General features: G+C 46.3%; 2 protein-coding genes across 2 annotated transcripts in view; both read left to right on the top strand.

Annotated features, from left to right (window-relative positions):
* Positions 1-4157, top strand: part of Ggt1 (gamma-glutamyltransferase 1) — a 15825-nt gene extending 11668 nt beyond the window's left edge. The window contains exons 10-14 of the mRNA XM_029565814.1: positions 2550-2737; positions 2966-3093; positions 3196-3308; positions 3397-3510; positions 3850-4157. Of these exons, the coding sequence (XP_029421674.1) occupies positions 2550-2737; positions 2966-3093; positions 3196-3308; positions 3397-3510; positions 3850-3996 (690 nt within the window). The 3' untranslated portion in view covers positions 3997-4157. The remainder of the gene's footprint in view (positions 1-2549; positions 2738-2965; positions 3094-3195; positions 3309-3396; positions 3511-3849) is intronic.
* A 2687-nt stretch (positions 4158-6844) lies between these two features.
* Ggt5 (gamma-glutamyltransferase 5) overlaps positions 6845-21610 on the top strand; it is a 30670-nt gene continuing 15904 nt past the window's right edge. Inside the window, exon 1 of the mRNA XM_008837878.2 lies at positions 6845-7340. Coding sequence (XP_008836100.1) covers positions 7168-7340 — 173 coding nt within the window. The 5' untranslated portion in view covers positions 6845-7167. The remainder of the gene's footprint in view (positions 7341-21610) is intronic.

Below are 21610 nucleotides of genomic sequence, written 5' to 3'. Positions count from 1 at the left end.
TTTTTTTTTTTTGTTTTTTTTTTTTTTTTTTTTTTTTTTTTTTTTTTTGAGTCTCCCTGTAGCACAGCTGGCCTGGAACTCACTATGTTGACCAGGCTGGCCTCGATTTCATAGAGATCCCCCTTCCCCCTGCCTCTCCCTCCTGAGTGTTGGGATCAAAGGTATACATTATCATGCCTGGTTTCCCCAGAGTCTTTGAGGTATAGTATCTATCCATCAAATCATACATAACAACTTGGCCATGACACCTCTTGTATTAGACCATTTTATTGCTATGATAAATACCTGAGAGAAACAGGTTTCTGAGCCCATGGTAAGGCAGAATATCATGGCAGGAAGGTGTGGTGGAGCAGAGCTGACCTCATGGTGGCCAGAAGGCAGAAAGAGCAGGAAGGGGTCAGGGCCAAGATCTAGCCATCAGAAACATCTGCCCAGCAGCTGGCCCACTTTCCTTAACCAGTCCCTCCCTCCCCAGACCCAATTCTGCTACCTGCCTGCCTTATGTGGTGGCACATACCTGTAATCCCAGCACTCAGGAGGTTGAGGCAAGAATTCAAGACCAGCCTGAGCTACATAGGAAGACCCTTTGATCCTGACTCAAAAAAAAAAAAAATCTATCAATGAATTAAACCACTGATAAAATCTGAACCATCAGATCCAATCATCCCTAGAAACACAGACTCACACGGGTGTGCTTTACTCATCTCCCAGGTGCCTCTCAATCCATTCAAGTCAAGTAGACAGTCAAAATTAACCAGCACACCTTTCTGACAATTTACAAAAGACCCTCTGCTGTTTCATCAGCTTCTAAAGCCCAATTTTCTTGTCAGGGCCTGGTTCTGCTTCTGTTTAAGGCTGCACACCTTCCCTTGGATGGCATAGTTCATGTTCAGGCTGTTGTGGACATGACGCATTTTCTTTGCTAGGCTCTATAAAGTCTCCATTTTGATAGAGGACACTGAGGCAGATGTTATTCAACACCAGAGAAAGAAAGAAGAGAAAGAAAAAAAAATTTGGGACTATTCAGAAAGAGCGAAGACTATTTCAAGGCTTTGGGGGAAGGGGGTAGAGACCTTGTTAATGTATGACTTAGAGGATGTGGGGGAAGTGTGGAGTGAGGGGCACATTGAGTTAAGGTATACCCATTATATCAGTAGTCTCTGATGTGCCAGAGCTTAATCTGAGATCTATAATCATCCTTTAGGGAAGGGAGAATGACCCACCATTGGAATCTGTGAACCTGAGGGGTCTGTGAACCTGAGTTGCAAGACAGGCAGATGGGGAATCTGTCTCTCTGTAGCAGCAGGGGTCCCAGAATCAACTGCAAGGATGGAGATAGAGATGCCTAGAGGCTTAACTGAATAGAATATGGTCTGGGATTAAGCATTTCCTTCCTGGAGTTTGCTGACACACAGGCTGGTGAGACCTGATTGACCTCTGTCCTAAACTTAACAGGCTCCACAATCCCTTCTTTCCTGGCTGCCCCTTCATCTCCTCTTTCTCTTCCTGCCTTTCCTTGCCACCACTCAGGGATCTCAGCCAGCCTCGTAGATTTGAGCTGCCACTGGGTGTACATGTTGGTTTCTCAGTCCAACTTGCCTGTAATTCCACATGTGTACCTGTGCTCATGGGCCTGTCCACCCAAGTCATACTCTTCAGTGTCTAGTGGGCACATGACCTAAATCAAGCCCCTGACTGCCCCTACGTCTGCCTCTACATCTGTAGCATTTTTACCTTCTCAGTTAATGACCATTTGGGACCAAAGACCTCAAGGTCATGCTCTATTCTTTTTCTCTTCATCTTCATCTGCAATCTGGTTGTTCACAGCCTGCTCCGTGGCCCCCAAAGGGACCCTGTAAAAATGTTTCCCACTCTGCTTACTCCTCTATCTCAAGTCTGTGTGTAGCTTATAGCAAAAGCCAAAGCCCCTTTTTATAGACCAGGGAGGCCTGACAGAACGAATGGGCCTAACCAGCTGTTCAGCCTTCAGCCCATTTATTGTTACCCACAGCCCTGCACCACCTGCCCCAGAGCCCTTGCACTTACCTTAGGCTTCTTTCTTGGCTCTGCATAGATATCACCTCCTCTAGAATGCCTTCTCTGAGCACTCTGCTCACAGCTCAACCCTTTCCCTTTCCCTTATCTGGCCTCTTATTTCCAGTACTTTCTCTACTGGCTATTGTTTTTCTCTGATATGCAGGTAGAGACCTATGTGTCTGTTCCTTGCTGATTCTTCAGCTCTGAATGTGTGGCATACGTTCCATAAATAATTGCACAAATGATCATGGCAAGAGTCTGGAGGCTTGAGGGATGGACAGACAGACACTCAGAGTGGCTGGAATGCAACTAAGATGGAGATTAGAGACTGCCAGACGGCACAGGAGATGCTGGTGTCTGTCCCCTGGTGTTGGGGAGGCTCAGGTTTAGCTTAGGGCTAGAATGTGGTCAGACCCACAGTTGGAGCTTCTTGAGACCTGCTGGGACAACCCTGTGCCCCTTTCCCCACCCTCCCTCCTCACCTCCTCAGGCCAGCTCTGGGGTCTTGGCAGGTGATCCACAATATGAGTTCTGAGTTCTACGCTGCCCAACTTCAAGCCCGTATCTCTGATGACACCACTCACCCAACCTCCTACTACGAGCCTGAATTCTACACTCCTGATGATGGGGGCACTGCTCACTTATCTGTGGTTTCCGAGGACGGCAGCGCTGTGTCTGCAACCAGCACCATCAACCTCTAGTAGGGGCTTTGGGACTGCTAGACAGTGCAGGGCTGGAGGCAGTATGTTGGGGGCTACCTTCATTTCCTATAGGAGGGCTCTCACCTTCATGGCTCTTGCTTTCAGGCTCCCCCTTGGTAGCTTGTCCTGGGTGGGCCTCCTAAGAAGTGCTCTTGGCCTGGGATCAGTGGGTACCAAGTGGGGAATAGCTGTGTTAGACTCTGCTTTCTGATCTGGCCTATCTTCAGCTTTGGCTCCAAGATCCTCTCTCGGGTCAGTGGCATCCTGTTTAATGATGAGATGGATGACTTCAGCTCACCCAACTTCATCAACCAGTTTGGGGTGTCCCCTTCACCAGCCAACTTCATCAAGCCAGGTGCACAGTGGGAATTCTGGGTATTAGACTTTAGTTGGGAGGGGGCTGGTGTCCTGGACAGGCAGCTGACTGGTATGTATCTATTTCTCCTGTTGGCCACAGGGAAGCAACCACTGTCATCCATGTGTCCCTCAATCATTGTGGATAAGGATGGTCATGTGCAGATGGTAGTGGGAGCCTCCGGGGGCACGCATATCACCACATCCACTGCACTGGTATGTGCTGTCTACCTGCCCTCCCTTCCTCTGTCCTTCTCTGCCCTCACCACGAGCTGTACTTACACCCTGCTATCCTGTCCCCCAGGCCATCATCCACAACCTGTGGTTTGGCTATGATGTCAAGAGAGCAGTGGAGGAGCCACGGCTGCACAACCAGCTTCTGCCCAACACCACAACAGTGGAGAAAGACATTGATCAGGTACACTGGGGATTGGAAAACAGCCATGGTATGGGATTAGAGGGCATCCTGAGACAGAGGTCAGCATCTTCTGAGTCACTATAGAGCAAAGAATGGCTAATGTCCTCTGCCAAGGGATGATGTCCCCAGGCCCTCAGGTCATCCTGAGCTCTTATATACTGAGTGCCAAGCAGTCTGCTCCTAGGAAACCTCAGGGGCCCAGGGGCCCCTAACTTGCTCTTTCCTGGCTACTCAGTGAGAGATGGTACCATCTGGCTTTGTGAGGCCCATGACCCCATAGGGGCGGTTCTGTCCACATCCATGGCCTTACTGAGCCTCTCTCTGCCCTCTTACCCCAAGGCGGTGACTGCAGGCTTGAAGACGCGGCATCACTACACAGAAGTCACATCTACCTTCATTGCTGTGGTTCAGGCAGTTGTCAGAACAACCAACGGTTGGGCAGCTGCCTCAGACTCTAGGAAAGGCGGGGAGCCAGCTGGCTACTGAGTACTCAAGATGGACAAGACTTCAATTCAGGCACAAGATACTCACAAGGGCCAAGAGTGGGACTTTGGAGAATATGCTGTCCCTGAGTGGGACAGAGAAGAATAATAAATGGGGGGCTCTGCCAGGCTCTGGGAAGCTGGCTGGTCTCCCCATTTCCTGGGCCTCAGTGTCTTTTGTATCAAGCGGAGTCATTTGGCAGGGAAGAGAATGGCAAGATCCTGCATCTTTCCGCTGTCAGTGCTGATACTACCCTTAGCTCATAAGTTGGGAGAGCCAATCCGTCAAGATTGTTGGGGGTAAGGGGTAAGGTCAAACAACACTGCAGTTCTTCAACCTAAGCTGCTAGGACCAAGGGCCCTGCAGTCCCTCCTCTGGGCTAGGCAGCAACACTTCCTAGAATCAGCCGCTAGGGGGTGCTCTGACCCTGGCATTGACTGGGCCAGAGTACACCCCCCCCGCCCCCCCCAGCTTCTGGGAACCTTGGTTTCCCCGATTCCCAGAGCTCCCAAGGCAACTTGGCCAAGGTGACACCTGAGGTCACTTTCCACGCATAGACCCAGAAAGAAATCCAAGCTTGCCATCAGCTCTAGCAAGAGACTTAGTTCTCAGAGAACAGCAGGTCAGCAAGCTAAGGAAGATTCATAGATCCCTGAGGGGAATGCAGCTCAAGGGGGTAAGCCTGGAAGGACACTGTTAGGCACAAGGTCCCTCACAAAGGGCAGCCCCTCTGTACTCTCTTGGGGTCTGTTAATTTAGCATTCACACACAGCTGTAACCCTGAGTAAGGAGCTGCTGGAGGCTTGTGGAAGCTGGTCCTTACAGGAGTCACAACCTAGCAGCTAAATATTGCCCCCCGACAAGTGGATAAGTGGGGGTCCCTAAGGGAAGGAGTTCAGGGGCTAGAGGAGTGGCCCAGGAGGCTGAAAATTCTGGTGCTTCCAGGGTGCCCACAGGGATGTAGGGTTTTGTACCTGTAGATAGACCCCAGGTCTGAGGTCTACAGTCTCTCTGATTTGGGTCCTCTGGGAAAGACAGAGGCTGGGCAGTGGGGAGTGGCAGTCACCTCTCAATCCTTATTTATAGGATAAGGTAGGCCTCTCTAGGTTCATGTGCTGGGGTGTGCTGTACCCCAGTGCTCCAGGCCCCATATGGCTGGCCATAAGTTTCCCTGGGCCCAATATGTAGAGGGTGTACCCCACTCCCCCAGGCCTAGGGGAGTTAAGTCCCCTTCTTTCCTTTACATCATTACCTCCTGGGTAAAGACCTTCAGGGCCACTGGAGCTGGACCTCCCCAGCCATCCCAGCATGACACCAGTTCCTTCTGTGAGTCTTCGCTGAGCTGCCTCTGCACTCTGGCCTCTGCATGACTAGGATGGCCTGGCTAGGGAGAGGAGGGAGGATGTCCCATCCTTGACTCTGCTGTCCCCTACTGCTTTGGCCTCAGAGCTCTGAGGACTGTGGCGGGTGGGTGGGCTGGCCTGCACTCAGGAATGTGCTTTGGTTCCTGGTTGAGCAATGACATAGAAGTGTGGGGGACAGTTGGGAACGTGGGGAGATACCCTCAGTCACCACCCTCCCTTTCTTGAGGCCCTCGTGGGAACAGGACTACAGGAAACAGCCTCTCTGACCCAGGCTGAGCAAGAACTCTGGACATGGGGCTTGCAGACTGGGTCTGGCCTGCACTCAGGAATGTGCTTTGGTTCCTGGTTGAGCAATGACATAGAAGTGTGGGGGACAGTTGGGAACGTGGGGAGATACCCTCAGTCACCACCCTCCCTTTCTTGAGGCCCTCGTGGGAACAGGACTACAGGAAACAGCCTCTCTGACCCACTGTGCGCAAGAACTGTGGACATGGGGCTTGCAGACTGGGTGGCCAATGTACGCTCTCTCTCTCTCTCTCTCTCTCTCTCTCTCTCTCTCAGCCTTATTTATACTAAACAGTGTATGAAGATTGGAGAGGGTCATGATCAGTGGAAAGAGAGTGGGGGATGCTGGGAGGGTGCTGAGATTCTGTGCAAAGGAGTCCATCCCAGGGACCTTCTGCCCTGTACCCCTACTAAGTCTGGTCAAGGGAATATTTCAGTGAGTCCTCACTTCCCCAGATACCTCCCAATTGAACACCCTGAGGCCAGGGGGTGGCAGAACTAAGACAGTGCTCCCAGGGAAGGATAGCCACCAGCACAGGAATAACCTTGAGTACCAAATGGACGCTGGGAGTCAGACAAGCATCCACTGGAGCTCTGAGCTGCACAAGAAGTGAGCAGCCTCACTCCCCAGAGACCCATAGTTGTGTTTCTAGGTCATCATGTCCCATGGTGGATGGTCCAGTGGCACTGGGTGCCAAGGATTGGACACATGGCCTGCCTGCATGCCCTCTCACTCACATATGTATTGGTTAGGCTGGGCCAGGTAAACAGTCCTAAGTGACTGCTTTGGTCGACTTTCAGCCCCAGCCCTATGTTGTGTGAGTGTCTAGGTTGAGCTTCTGCCTAGGCAGGACCAGCTGGGAGTGCCGGGTCGGGGAGTGGACTTCCACCCTGCAGAGGACACTCTGACCCTGCCTGCGCTGTTGGGAACCAGGGGAATGGCGAAAGAGTTCCTGGGAGCCCTGTGACCTGGTTCCCCAGGGTGCAGCAAGCATCATGTTCCCAAGTACATTGGGATGAGGAGACCCTGGATACTGCTGGGTCAGCAGGAAGGCTCATGGGATCAACAGGCAATCAGAGAGTTAAAAGCAGCTGGCTCTTCTCTGCAAGGAAAAACTCCCTGTAGATGCCTGGCCTGCTGCCAGGGCCAAGAGCTAAAAACTGGAAGTTCAGGCGTGTGGCCAGATCTGCCTCTGTAGCAAGCTCTTGAGGAGGGCAGCAGCTCTGTCGCTGTGTCTGTCTGTCTGTCTGTCTGTCTGTCTATCCCTAAACCCATCTGGCTGACTGGCTGTCTATTGTTCCTCTGTAAAACTGTCTGTCCACCTCTCTGTAAGCCTATCTACAATCCTCTCTGTCCAGTTGTCCAATTTATCTGTTTCTGGTCCCATTGATTTTTCCATCTGTCCAATCACTTGAGTCTACTTGTGTATCTTCTGTTCATTCATCTGCCTGTCAGTTTGTCACTCTGTCTATTCAGTGGTCTATCTGCTCACCTGCCTCAGCTCTTTCCCTGGGCCACTGAGCCATGGCCTGGGGCCAAAGGGCCACAGTCAGCCTGGTCCTTCTGGGTCTGGGTTTAGGTCTGGTCATCATTGTGTTGGCTGTGGTCCTCTCTCGCCGCCCTGCCTCTTGTGGCTCTGAGGCCTTTGCACATGCTGCCGTAGCTGCTGACTCCAAGATCTGCTCAGATATTGGACGGTGAGTAAGAGGTGGGTGGGAGCCAGGTGGCCCTTGACAGCTGACTCCTCCTGGAGACTGTGTGACTGTAGTGAGGATGTGGAGAAGGCACGTGTATTTGCATGCTGGCTTATGAAGTAAGGGCCATGTGGGTTTGGGTTCCAACACTAGCCCTTGCATAATAGATGTACCTACGGGGCAGATAGGGACCCATAGGCAGAGTTTCAAAGATAGTGTGACTTGAGGGCTCAAGAAGGCCATCTGCATAACAGTGGTTGGAAATGGAGACTAAACGGGTTGTCTCTGCCTTGGCCTGTCCAAGGCTAACACTTTTTCTGGGGCCTGGGCAAGAGCCTTCAGGCTTTCAAATGTAGGTCCTGTCTGTCAGTCACACATGCCTCCCAGGGCCAATCCATACTGGATCATTCACACACACACCAGTGCCACATCTATGAGGTCTGCCTTCCCTATGTCAGAGCCTGAGCCTGGTGGGTGGAGTGACTGATGTTTGGTAGGCCTGGAGGAGGAGAGAGTGGAGAGGGGCCACAGCTGGTGTTTCCTGACCTTCTTCCAGGAAACCCAGCCCATGGGAAGCCTCTATACCCATTACGCAGCCATAGGGACAGGACATGGCAGGAAGCCCCTCCTGGCCCTGCATCCATCTGGGCCTCCAGAAACCTGGGCAAGCGTCTCCTTTCTAGCCAGCTGGGTCTGTTTCCCAAAATATCAGCCTGGCAGGCCACTGTGAGGGTTTAAATGCTTTGCAAACCCAGACAGGGTCCTGCAGCAGGGAAAGTGGTCCTGGCCCAAGGTACCAAGCCAACATGCTTTCTTTTCTGTTCTTTAATTCATCCGCCTTTTCATTCATTCCTTCCTCCCTTAATCCATCTGCCTATTCATCCTTCCCTGCCTCCCTTGCTCATAGCAGCCCCCACCCCTGCTGACCTGGTCCTCTGTGCTCTCAGACTTTCTGTCTTCTCCTTCATCTCTACATTTAGCATGGCAGGGGTTAGCACAGACAAGCACGGGTAGTTGCTTTTACTCCATAGGGTGTTCCCAAGGGATAAAAACAAGTAAGGTCAACTACTACCCTGTCTCATGGATGTGGTGCCCATTTGTTCCCCCTGAGATTGCAAAGATGTCAGTGAGGCAAGGAGGGGAGGGCTCAGGCCCCACAGATGAAGAGAGGGCAAGCAGCCCCCAGGAATGAGGGTCTGTTTCTGCATGTTCTGAGGAGAGTCTGGGCCCACAGTCTTCCTGAACCTCTGTCCAGGTCTCTGAGCAATGCTTTGTACATGATGGTCTGGTTGGGGTCTCTACTTGAAGCTCACTTTCTTGCCATTCAAATTCTCTGAAGCTTTCCCCTGTTACGAGCGGATGTGGTTTTTCCCCAGTGTTTTGTCAAATAACTCTGCTTCCTGTTCTTGTTTTAAGAAACCAGGAGTGGGAGGGACCGTGGGGCCCCTGCTGCTTACTGTGAAAGAGGAATCAGTGACCATGGCCAGGGTGAGCCTCAGAAAGGTGCCTGCTGCTGTGTCCTCCTAGCCAAGAGCTTTCCATTTGACTTAGGAGGAAATTCAGCCTGTTCAGGGGATGAACCTGGCTGCTGACACAGTGGCAGGCTCAGCAGGACTGGCATTCCCCCTACTGTTGCTGTTGCTGGGAGAGCTGTGGGAGGGTCGGTCTTCCTAGAGTCTTCTAGCCCTACCCTTGTACCTCAATCCCTGCCCAGCTCTGGGCATGGTCTATAATGGCTACAGCTTTATTTGCCACAATCGCAGAAGACAGGGCTTGCTGCCCTGTGATCTCAGGTCCTGAGGGAAGATTAGGGTGGGGCCCTAGTCCCTGTCTCCTAGGGTTTTCCTCCTACTTCTTCCTTCCAGCCCCAACCTTGTTCAATGACCTTCACCTCCTCTGTATTCCTGGCCAGCTCACTGGGACATGACTATATTTCCTGACCCCTGGAGCTGGTGATGAAAGCCCTTTGCACATGTGTGCAAATATGTGTGTGTGTACATACGTCTGAGCAGGTGTGTCACTACAGTGATGCTGACAACAGCCTCCTGGCTCCTTAGGGACAAGTACATGACTGACCACATTTCATAGCTGAGGAAAACCAGGTTCAGGAAGCTGAGTTACCTGCCTAGCATCACGCAGCTGGCCAATAGAAACATAGCCCCCCGCCCCCAGTTGACTCCTACAGTTGTGGGGTTGGGGATACAGGTGGATAATGCATCCTTGTCTACCTAACATGTAATACTTTTGTTTGTCATATACGAAATATGTGAGGACTGAGTGCATGGCTCAGTGGTACAGCACTTGCCCAGTATGTGCATGGTCCTGGGTTCCATTCCCAGCACAACAAAATAATGTGAAGAATATAATGTCATGACCTAGGGACACAGTAGCAACCAAGACGGACAAAGTCCTTGCCTATGTGTCTGTGGTAGGAGACACAGCACAGACAAACATATCCATAAATAATGTTGGAGGGCTGGATGTGATCTTTGATTATCTGAACAGTCCCTTCTGTGAAATATCTGTCTCTGTCTCTGTGTCTCTCTTGTACACACACAGATCTCTCCATGTTGACCAGACTGGTTTAGTCTCCTCTGGGACTACAGTTATGAGCTACCATGCCTGAGGCCTTCTGTTGTCATCTTTCTGCCATTTTTCTATCAGGCTGTACATAAAATGTATTTACTGTCTTAATTTCTCTCCCTCTAAATACGCAGTGAGCCGGGCGTGGTGGCACACGCCTTTAGACCCAGCACTCAGGAGGCAGAGGCAGGCGGATCTCTGTGAGTTCGAGGCCAGCCTGGTCTACAAAGTGAGTTCCAGGCCAGCTGGGGCTACAAGGAGACCCTGTCTCAAAAAGACCCAAAAAATTAAAAATAAATAAATATGCAGTGAGCGTTAAGTCACCCTTGTATTCCTAGGACAAACTCTACTTGTTTGTGATTCAACATCATTTTTTGTGCTGTACCACTGAATCACATCCCAGTTCCTTACTGCATTTTGGTATCAGGGTCATGCTGATCTAATAAAGAATTGGGAAGCTGTCTTTTCCTTTCCTGTTGCTGTAATAAAATACCCTTAAAGGAAAAAAAAATAATTTATTTTGGCCCATAGTTCAAGGTAAAGTCCATCATGGTAGAGAAGTTAAGGCATCAGGAGCTTGAAGCAGCTGGTCACATGACATCCACAGTCAAGAAACAGACAGTGATGAGTGTGTGGGCTCAGCTTTCTTTTCCTTTCCATGCAGTCCAAGATCCCATCCTAGGGAATGGTGACACCCACCATGGTGGGTCAATGCACCTCAGTTCACTTAATCAAGATAATCCCCCTAGGCATACCAGATGCTGGTATCCCAGGTGATTCTAGATCTCATCAACTAGACAATTGAGATGACCCATCACATAAGCATTCTCTCTTTTTCTATTTTTTGGGAGAATAAGGTTTGTTTTGTTTTTAAATTGTTATTTCATCCTTACATGTTTGGAAGAACTTACTGGCTAAGCTTTCTGCTAGAGTTTGGCTCTTAACCAGATATGTCCCAGGCACATGTGTTGAGGTTAGTCCTATACTTGGGCTACTTGGAGATGGTATAGCCTTTAAGAAGGTAGGGAAGCCTGGTGTGGTGGTGCACACCTTTAATCCCAGCATGTAGGAGGCAGAGGCAGGTGGATCTCTGGGAGTTCTAGGCCAGCCTGGTCTACATAGTGAGTTCCAGGCCAGCTGGGGCTACAGGGAGAACCTTTCTCTAAAAGACCAAAAAAAAAAAAAATAGCTGGGCATGGTGGCACACACCTTTAATCCCAGCACTCGGGAGGCAGAGGCAGGCGGATCTCTGTGAGTTTGAGGCCAGCCTGGTCTCCATAGTGAATCCAGGCCAGCTGGGGCTACAGGGAGACCCTGTCTCAAAAAAAAAGTAGGTAGGGAATAGTTGGAGGTCTCATGGCCCTGGGGCATGTCCTGGAAGAGGACTGCAGGACCCCTGTCTCTTCCATTTTCTCTTTTTCACTTTCTGGAAGGTTTTGTACTTCCAAACACTCCGACTGAATGTCATCATAGGCCCAAAGCCACAGCTGCAACTGATTATGAGCTAAAACTCCAAACTGAATCAAAAGAAACCTTTCTCTTTATAAGTTGATCATTTCCAGCTCTTGTTACAATAACAGAAAGGTAATATACCCTCTAATTTTGAGTTATTCATGTTAATGTAAAGCTTTGACATCATAGTTTCTATTTCTTTAATAGATGTAAGATTATCATGTTTCAATTTTTTTAATCTTACATTTATTTGTTTAGTGTATGTATGTATGTATGTATGTATGTATGTATGTATGTACATCAGGCTTGGAGGTAGCCATCTTCACCCACTGAGCCATCTCACTGAGCCATCTCGCTGGCCCTAGTGGTTTCTTCATGAATATAAGACAGATGGTATTTTGTTTTTCTTGTATCACAAGAAGAAAGATTCTCTGGTGTCTCCCTCCTTGTGGATGCTAAATTGACATCTTCTGAAAGATGGTGACTTTTCGTTCTATCATTCTTTTAATTTTAATAAAAAACAACAAAAAAGGGCAATTGATAAAGTACCAGGAATTATTAAGTTAGTACTATATGGTTTGAGATTTTTGAGATCATGCAACTATCCTTTTCTCATAATACATTTTTATATTTATTTTGATTCTTGCTGAATAAATTTGTGTTTGCATAGAAAGATGATTTTCCTTTTTTTTTAATAAGTTATAAAGAAAACAGGCTTGTCTTGATCCAAGGTTGAATAATGGCATTTGGTGATAGCCTTCTTGTTGGCAGATTCCTGAAGTGATGCAAAGTATCCCAAAGAAAGGGGCAAAGTGACTTTCTAAACTTACAATTTCTTTATTATTCATTAATAGTGTTCTCCAAAGATGACCTCCTCCCAATCTCAATACTCTTCAATATTTCTATTGATTCATGGATTATTGCTCTATTTTACTATGTTAGACTCCACCATGTTTTGTTTTCGATTTTCAAATCATCCTAAGTGTGACCAGTTGGAGTCCCTTTAAGTCACAGCTATGTTTTTTTTTACATGTTGTGTTTGTCAGCTTTCTGTTACCATAACAAATAGTTGAGATCACCACCAAAAAAAGAGAGGTCTATTTGGTCCACGGTTTTAGAAGTTTTGCCCGTGATCTATTGACTCTACTGATCTGGGGCAGCATATCAGGGCAGCAGAACATGGTAAACTGCTCACTTCATGGCTGGGACATGAGAGAGGAACAGGAGGAGCCGGGGTTCCACTGACTCCTTCAGGGCATGACCCTGTCCCCAGAAGACCTCCCATGAGCCTCTACATCTTAAAGTTTCCATGACTTTCAATAGTGCCAAGGTGGGGACTAGTCTTCCACACATGGGTCTTTGGGGGATCTCCCACACATATCAGTCTTGGAGAACTTTCTTGCCTGCTAGCCTCAGATGTTTAAGGATCAACTTGCATATTCCCTTCACCAGAACTGAAGTCAGGAGTTAAGCAAGGACGTTGTTTGTTTGCTTATTTTCAGACAGGGTCTTTCAGACAGTTCCTGGCTGACCTGGAACACACCGTGTAGAACGGGTGGCCTTGAATTTACCACTATCCTCCTGCCTCTGCCTCCCAAGAGCTGGGATTACAAGCATGAGCCACCACGCTTGTAGATGGTGTTTTAGAAGGTAAGATCCAGAAGCTGATGTGATGTTCTTGATGTCAGATTTTTTCCATGCACAAAGCCAGAAAAATCATGTTTAGGAAATATGTTCTTCCTGAAAACTCCAGTTTAAACCCATCACAACAGAGTGCATCCCCACCCAGCCTTCTCCATCACATACTTTTTCTCCTTCCTTCCCTTCCTTCCCTCCGTCCCTCCGTCCCTCCGTCCCTCCATCCCTCCCTCCCTCCTTCTTCCTTCCTTCTTTGGTCTTTTTGAGACACGGTCTCTCTGTAGCCCCAGGTGGCCTGGAACTCACTATGTAGACCAGACTAGCCTTGACCTCACAGAGATCCGCCTGCCTCTGCCTCTGCCTCTCAAGTGCTGGGATTAAAGGCATATACCATACCAGGAGATTTATTATATACATATATATATGTATATATATATGTGTGTGTGTTCTGCCTGCACATATGTAAGTATACCTGTGTTGTGTAATGAATGCCTGGAAGGTCAGAAGAGAGCATTGAATCCCCTGGAACTGGAGTTCCAGATGGTTGTTAGCTACTATATAGGTGCTGGGAACTGAACCTAGGTCCTCTGTAAGAGTAGTCAGTGCTCTTAATCACTGTGCCATCTCACCAGCACCCTGCCATGCACATATTTTTTTAATCTTTTTATCATTGTTAGAAAAGTCTCCAACAATGCCAATATTTGCTTTCTTGAACTTTAGAATTGCTTCAACAACAATATTAACACTAATAACCAATCTATTAGGTAAAGTGGGTTTCTGTTGTTGTTTGGGTCTATAGCCCACAAATTTTATACAACTAAATATGAACATATCTTTATGTAACAGAGCATTATGTACAATGAAAAAACTTAAATGTATAGTTAATTATTTTCTTGGGGTGGTTATTTAATATATTATTGGCATAACTTTCCCAGTGTACATTCAATTTTAAGGTTTTACATTTTCATCCTTTTTGTTTTTATTTTTCTTTTTAAAAAAATTTATTTATTATTTTTATTTTATGTGTATGAGGGTATTGCCTGCATGTACATGAGTGCACCCATGTCATGCAATGCCACAGAGGTCAGAAGAGGGCTTTGGATTCCCCTGGAACTGGAGTTAAGGACGGTTCATAGCCGCCATGTGGGTGCTGAGAATCGAACCTGGGTCCTCTGCAAGAGCAGTCAGTGCTCTTAACAGCTGAGCCATCTCTCCAGCCCTTTTTTGTTTTTACTTTTCCATAAAAAGCCAAAAGTGTGTAAAAAGGTACATTCAAAAGTTTATTTCTTATTCTTTATCCCATGCCAATACTTTGCATATATGTGCATGGTATATGTGTGTACATACATGTTCATGTGTGTATGTACTTGTGTGTGCACATGCATGTGGAGGCCAGAGGTTGACACTAGGTATCTTTTTCAATCATTCTCCACCTTATTTATTTTAATTTTTTTTTTTTTTTGTCTTTTTGAGACAGAGTCTCCATTAGCTCCATCTGGCCTGGAACTCCCTATATAGACTAAGCTGACCTGGATTTCATGGAGATCTGCCTGCCTCTGCCTCTGTCTCCAGAGCTGGGATTAAAGGCATGTGCCTCCATGCCCAGCCTCCACCTTATTTTTTAAAATATTTTATTTATTGTTTTTATTTTATATGTATGAGTGTTTTGCCTACATGTATGTAAGTGTACCACATGCATGTGTGCAATGCCTACAGAGGCCTGAAAAGGCATTAGATACCCTGGAATTGGAGTTATAGATGGTTGTTAGCTGCCAAGTGGATGCTGGGAACTGAACCCAGGTCCTTTGTAAAAACAGCAAGTACTCTTAACCTCTCCAGCCCCCTCCACTTTATTTTTTAAGACAGTCTCTCTTGAACTGGAGCATATCAATTTAGCTAGGCTGGCCGACCAGTGAACGCCAGGCATCCACCTGTTTCTGCCTTCCCCAGGACTGGGATTACAGGTGTGGGTCATCATCCCCAACTTTAAAAAATATTTATTTATTTTTAATTTTTGTATATGAGTATTTTGACTGCATATATGTAAGTACACCATGTACGTGCAGTGCTCACAGAGACCAGAAGAGGAAATCAGATCCTCTGGAGTTATGGATGGTTGCTAGCCACCATGTGGGTCCTGGAAAACAAACCCAGGTCCTCCCCAAGAGCAGTCAGTGCTCCTAACCGCTGAGTCACCTCTCCAGCCCCTATGCCCAGCTTCTAGTGTGAGTGCTGGTGATCCAAGGACAGGTGTTCACACTTGCATGGCAAACACTTTAACTGACTGAGCCATCTTTCGAGCCCCACTGCTTTAAAGGAAATCATTTATATATGTTTCTAATTTTTTCCCCTTTATTTTTTTATTCTATGTGCAGGTATGTCTATGTGTTTGAATGTGTGTGCATTTGGGTGTGGATGTGTGCATATACGTGTGTGTTTGCATGCACATGGAAGTCAGAGGTCAACACTGAGTGTCTTCCTTAATTGCTCTTCACCTTACTTTTAGAAACAGTTTCCCACTGAACCTGGAGATCATTGACTTGATTAGATGAGCTGCTCAGCAAGCCACAGGGATCCTCCTGTCTCTGCCTCCCCAGCGCCGGAATGATAGGCGTGTGCCACCATGCCTGGGTGCTAGGGGTTGAACTCGGGTCTTCTTGCTTGTGTGGCATTTTCTTGAATGAGTGATCTCCTTGGCCCTTTTCTCCCATTAAAAAAACCCCACCCATTCACCCTTCCTTCCTTCCTTCCTTCCTTCCTTCCTTCCTTCCTTCCTCCTCCTCCTCCTTCCTTCCTTCTTCCTCCCCCTTCCCTCCCTCCTTCCTTCCTCCTCCTCCCCTCCCTCCCTCCTTCCTCCTCCTTCCCTCCTTCCTTCCTTCCCTCCTTCCCTGAGAACCTCTACATGCCAGACCCTGTCAGGAATGAAGGACACAAATCCATCAGATGGATGTGGTCCTCAGTGTGCGGGAAGGACTTTCAGATTCTCTTTTGTACCCTTGGCCACCTTCAAACTCCCAAGGTAAAAGGATCCCTCCAGGAAGCTTGTAGAGAGATGGCCGGTACTCATGCCTGCCCACGACGACCAGACATGGTTCTGGAGCCCAGAAAAGAGCCCAGCTTCCTTCCTTCCTTCCTTCCTTCCTTCCTTCCTTCCTTCCTCTCTTCCTTAGGTTTTTGAGACAGGGTCTTGCTATATAGCCCAAGCTGGCCTCAAACTCACAGTTCTTCTGCCTTAGCCTCTTGTGTGCTGGAAATATAAGTATGCACCATTACACCTCATTCTTTTGAGAATCTCTATTTCTGTAGACTGGCAGAGGGTACACTCTGTAATCCCAGCACTCAGGATGTTGATGCAGTATGCTAATGTATTGTGCTATGTATTATATATAATTATAATGTTAGATGTACAAGATACAGTGCCCCTAGGTTTTCTTTTTTGACTATCTTCTGTTGGCTCTTTTGGGTGGTTAATTTTATGTGTCAAGTTGATTGGGCTAACGGATGTCATTAGTTTGGTAAAATACAAATGTGCCTCATTCATGGTGAGGCATGTGCTGATAAGCCACCATGAATTGAAAATATCATAAGTGAAAAACACATTTAGAGCTGGGCATGGTGGCTCATGCCTATAATCCCAGCACTCTGGAGGCTGATGCAGGATTGCGTTTGCGTTTACCCACCCTCTCGCTTGCAGTACAGCGCACTCTAGAAGACTGGAGGTCTAGAGGACTAGAGGTCTTCTTTGTGGTCGTCTTCTCAGTGGCTGACTGAGCTGCAGCTTGCTGCTGCCACTCGACATCATGTGAAAATATTATATCCAATATTGCTAGCCCTGGGAAAAAGCCACAGTCAAAACCCAAAGTACGGTTTCTACTGAATGTAACCCTTTTGCTTCATCATAAAGTTAGAAAATTACGAACCTAGCCATCATCTGTACTAGTCTAGGTATTGCTTTGAGGGCATTTTGCAGATGTGGCTAATATTTGTAATCAGTTGACTTCAAGTAGAGCGGAGGACCCTCCGCAGTACAGCCAAGGGCTTTATGAACAAGAACAGCAACAACAACACAACAACTCTGAGGTTGTCTGGGTTTGGGGAGAATACTGTCTCAAGACAGTGACATAGAAATCCTGCCCGAGTTTCGGCCAGCTCTTCAGCCTGCACACAGCTCAAGACTGCAATGTCAACTCTTACCTGACTTCACAGACTGCAGACCCACCCTCCAGATTTCAAACCTGGTAGGCCTCACAGATGTACGAGCTGGTTCCTTAAAATAAATCTCTCTCTGCCTACATATAGCCTAATGCTTTGGTTTTCCTTTATGAATTATAGTGGAAGTTGCGAGTAACCTTTTATCTTCTGCAATGTGTCTCTTGATATCTTTAATCATACTTTTATTCTTAAAAACTACTTCATTTCAAATTAATAATATATTTTTTATTTTTGTGTATATGTGGTCATAGGGATGAAACCCAAGGCCTCACACAAACTAGGCAGGTGCTATGTCCACTGAGCTTTATCTCCAATCATGAAATTAATATATTAATACAGTTAGTGTTTGTATATTTTTCATCAGTTACTTAAATTTTTTTCCCATACTTTATTTTATGTGTATGAGTGTATTGTGTGCATGTAAGTGCACCTGTGTGGTGCAATGCCCAAGAAAGTCAGAAGACAGCATCAGATCACTTGGAACTGCAGTTATAGACAGTTGTTAGCCACCATGTGGATACTGGTAATCTAACTCAAGTCCTGTGCAAGAGCAGCCAGTGCTCTTAACCTCATCAGTTCTGGGTTGGAGAGATGGCTCACTGGATGACGTGAAGTCTATGCTAGTATTTTAAAAGATTACGAGGCCGGGGTATGGGTAGCTCAGTTGGTAGAGTGCTTACCTAATACACAAGAAGTCCTGGGTTTGATCCCCCAAACCATATGAGCTATAAATGGTGGTACATGCCTGTAATTCCAGCACTTAGGAGGATTAGAATTTCAAAGCCATCCTATAGTGATCTTGAGACCAACCATGATTACACGAGACCCCTCCCTCAAAAAAAAATTACAGTAGATTATTGTGCCAGTCAGGTTTCCAATACTGCAGCAATTACCTGAAATAATCATTTACAAAGAAAAAAGGTTTACTTGGCTCACAATTGGCAGTTTCAGCTCATGATTGGTTGACCTTGTTGGGCCTATAAGGAGACAGTACGTGATGGTGGGGTGTGTGGGCCAGCAGAACTGCTCACTCACCTCATAGCCAGAAAGCAGACAGGAATGCGAGAGAAGGGAGAGACTGAGATCTCAAAATGTCCTTTGAGGGCACATTTTCTCTTGACCTAAAAGTCTCTCACAAGACCCTACCGGTAAAGTTCCAACAATCACCCAGTAGGGCTTCTGTTGGGAGACTAAGTCTTGCATATATGGGTCTTTGCAGTCATTTAAAATGCAGTTGTTTTAGATTGAAAGTTGCATCATCAAAGCCAAACATCCACTAACACTTCTGCTCTTTCTAATGCAAGGACCTGGAAAGTAACGAAATACTCCTCTTTGTGAATACATACTATTGTTTCTGGGATTCTAATATGTGTATGCATATATGTGTCCCTGTGTTTTAGTATTTGGCTTTTTGTTGTTGTTATTTGTTCATTTTTTGAGATGAGGTTTCACTATGTAACTGGTCTTTAATTTGTGATCCTCCTGATTCAGCTCCCTAAATACTGGGATTACAGGCGTGTACCATCATACTTGGCTTCCATTTTTATTTTTATTTATTTTTATTTTTTTGTCTTTTTGAGACAGGGTCTCCCTGTAGCCCCAGCTGGCCTGGAATTCACTTTGTAGGCTAGGCTGGCCTTGAACTCACACAGATCCACCTGCCTCTGCCTCCCAGGTGATGGGATTAAAGATGTGGGCCACCATGCCCAGCTTGGCTTCTATTTTCAGTGTTTTGTTGTTGATATGTTATGGGATTTTTTGGATGTTTCGGGAAGGATTTTGCTATATAGCCCTGGCTTACCTGGTAGTCACTGTGTAGTCCAGGCTGGCTCTGAAATCACAGCAATCCTCCTGGATCAGCCTCTGAATGCTGAGATAATCATGTGCCATGATACCTGGTTTTGGTTTTAGTGTTTTTAGAACTGATGTTAATATAGAACCCAGCTTCTTAAATTGTGACCCTGTATGGGGCTGAGTAACTCAATATGGGGCAGGGGCTAAAACTTGACAACTGTAAAAGAGTTTTGAATGTGCAACAACCAAAAATTATTTTAACATTAAATGTGCACTGAATCCGAGGTGCTTCTGGAAGCGCTCACTGGTGTGGCCTCCTGCTCCTTCATTCAGCCTTGGCTCTGAACACACGGCATGCCTGCCTTGCAATGTGCATATTACTGTGCGGCAAAACACAAGCAACACTCCTGAAACACCTCCGCAGCTCAGACTCCAGACCCCTGAACATTATGAATTGCAGTGTTTTTCCTATAAATATAAATTTTTCTGTTTTTACAGAAACATAATGGCTTAATCACATAAAGATTTTTATATTTTCCCACCGATCCTCAACATGTAGTGCTTGAATGTGAGAATGTTTGGTTTTCAAAAATTGCGGTTTCAATTCATTAAAAGACTGTTAAGTGAATTTTTGCTTTCTGGTTAGGAAAGAATTTCCAACAAATTCTGAAATGTCCTTTAACATACTTCTGCCATTCCCTACTACATATTTATGCAAAGGGCATTTCCAGCTTTGACAATTATAAAACCAAAATATTAATTAACTCTAAAAAACATTGAGGACGCTCTGTGTCCAGCAGTATCAAATATTCAGCAAAGATTTAATTCTTTATGTAAAAATAAATAAGCAGAGGGGCTTCTGGGTACAGAGACTTGACTCAATAGGCCTTAACATACATGACAGAATGCAGGAAATCTTGTGAAGAGGGGCTATGGGAAGGGTGCAGATGGGGGAGGGAGTATAAAGATGATTAAGATATTTTGTATGAAATGCACAAAAATTCAATAATTCAAAAATTTAATTCAAAAAAGAGTTACAATTTACAGTGAAAAATATAAATAAATAATCATATCTGTGTCCTTAGTATGCAAATTTGGTGGGGTTGTTTTTTGTGGGTTTTTTTGTCTTTTTGAGACAGAGCCTCGAACTCACAGAGATTGACCTGTGTGTAGGTAAGTGCACCCGTGTCGTGCAATGCCTGCAGAGGACAGAAGAAGCTGTTAGATCCCCTGGAACTGGAGTTACGGACAGTTGTCAGCTGCCAAGTAGGTGCTGGGATTCAAAACTGGGTCTTCTGCAAGAACAACCAGTGTTCTTAACTGCTGAGCCATCTCTCCAGCCCCTGCAATTTTTTTTTAATCTTTAAGAACTAATAAAATTAACCAGGTGTGGTGGCACAAAGACGTGTGATCCCAGCACTATGAAGGTGGAGACCAGAGGATCAGGAGTTCAAGGTCATCTCCAGTTACATAGTGAGTTCAGTGTCAGCATGGACTGTGTAACAATCTGTCTCAAAAGATCAAGAATAAAGGAGGCTGGAGAGATAGCTCAGTAGTTAAGAGCACTGGCTGCTCTTGCAGAGCACCCAGAAAGAGCACCCAGAACACCTAGGTTCAGTTCCCAGCACCCACGTGGTGGCTAACAACCATCCATTAACTACAGTTAAAGGGGATCCAACACCCTCTTTTGGCCTCTGTGGGCATTGCATGCGTGTGGTGTACTTGCATACATGGAGCAAAACACTCATGCTCATACAGTTAAAAAAATCAAGAAAAAAATGTAAAATTGTATGAATATTAAAGAATTATTTTAAAATAAATATCTTTATTATGTATTATCAGTAAATATTTGATTTATATACTTAGAGTCCCACAAAAATTTCTCAGGTGAAAAGAGGTCACAAATGGAAAAATTTAGGACTCCCTAGGGAAGTGCAATAAAAGTGTGGAAAAGAAGCCAGGCCTGGTGGCCTAGGCCTGTAGCCCCATCTGAGGGAAGCTAAGGCAGGAGGATCACAAGTCCAGCTCCAGCCTAGGCTAGAGATATCCTGTCAAAAAGTCCCAATTGCATCATCAATAGCAAAACATTTGTCTACGGCTTTGAGCAGTTTGACACTGACCTGTTTCAGTGGCTCTTCAATCTATGGCTTAATTCCTTTTTTAAAATTTAATTTTAGAAGAATTTCATCTCTTTTCTCCTCTGTTTTTGCTTGTTTGGTGTGTGTGTGTGTGTGTGTGTGTGTGTGTGTGTGTGTGTAGGCACATATGTCATAGCCCACCTGTGGGGGTCAGAGGGCAATTCTTGGGAGTCAGTTCTTTCTGTGACCTGTGTGATCTAACTCAGGCACAGGCCTAATTCAGATACGGGAGCCTCTGCCCACTGAACCATCTTGGTGGGCCCCTCTTTTTTGATTTTTGTTTTATTTCCATTTCTGTTTTGGGATAGGAGTCTTGAGGCTGGCCTCAAGTTCCTGGACACAAGTGATATTCCTGCCTTGAATAAGGCAGACTGCAGATGTGCACCACTACTGCCCAACTGTTTCAATTTATATAGTTTGTATTGAAGTATATCTCAGTTCACTAATTTCTTTCCA

This window comes from Nannospalax galili, unplaced genomic scaffold (assembly GCF_000622305.1).
Source record: "Nannospalax galili isolate Female #2095 unplaced genomic scaffold, S.galili_v1.0 scaffold1359, whole genome shotgun sequence".
NCBI classification, from domain to species: Eukaryota; Metazoa; Chordata; class Mammalia; order Rodentia; family Spalacidae; genus Nannospalax; species Nannospalax galili.
Note: the sequence above shows the minus strand (reverse complement) of the source record. Positions and strands in the feature narration are given on the sequence as shown.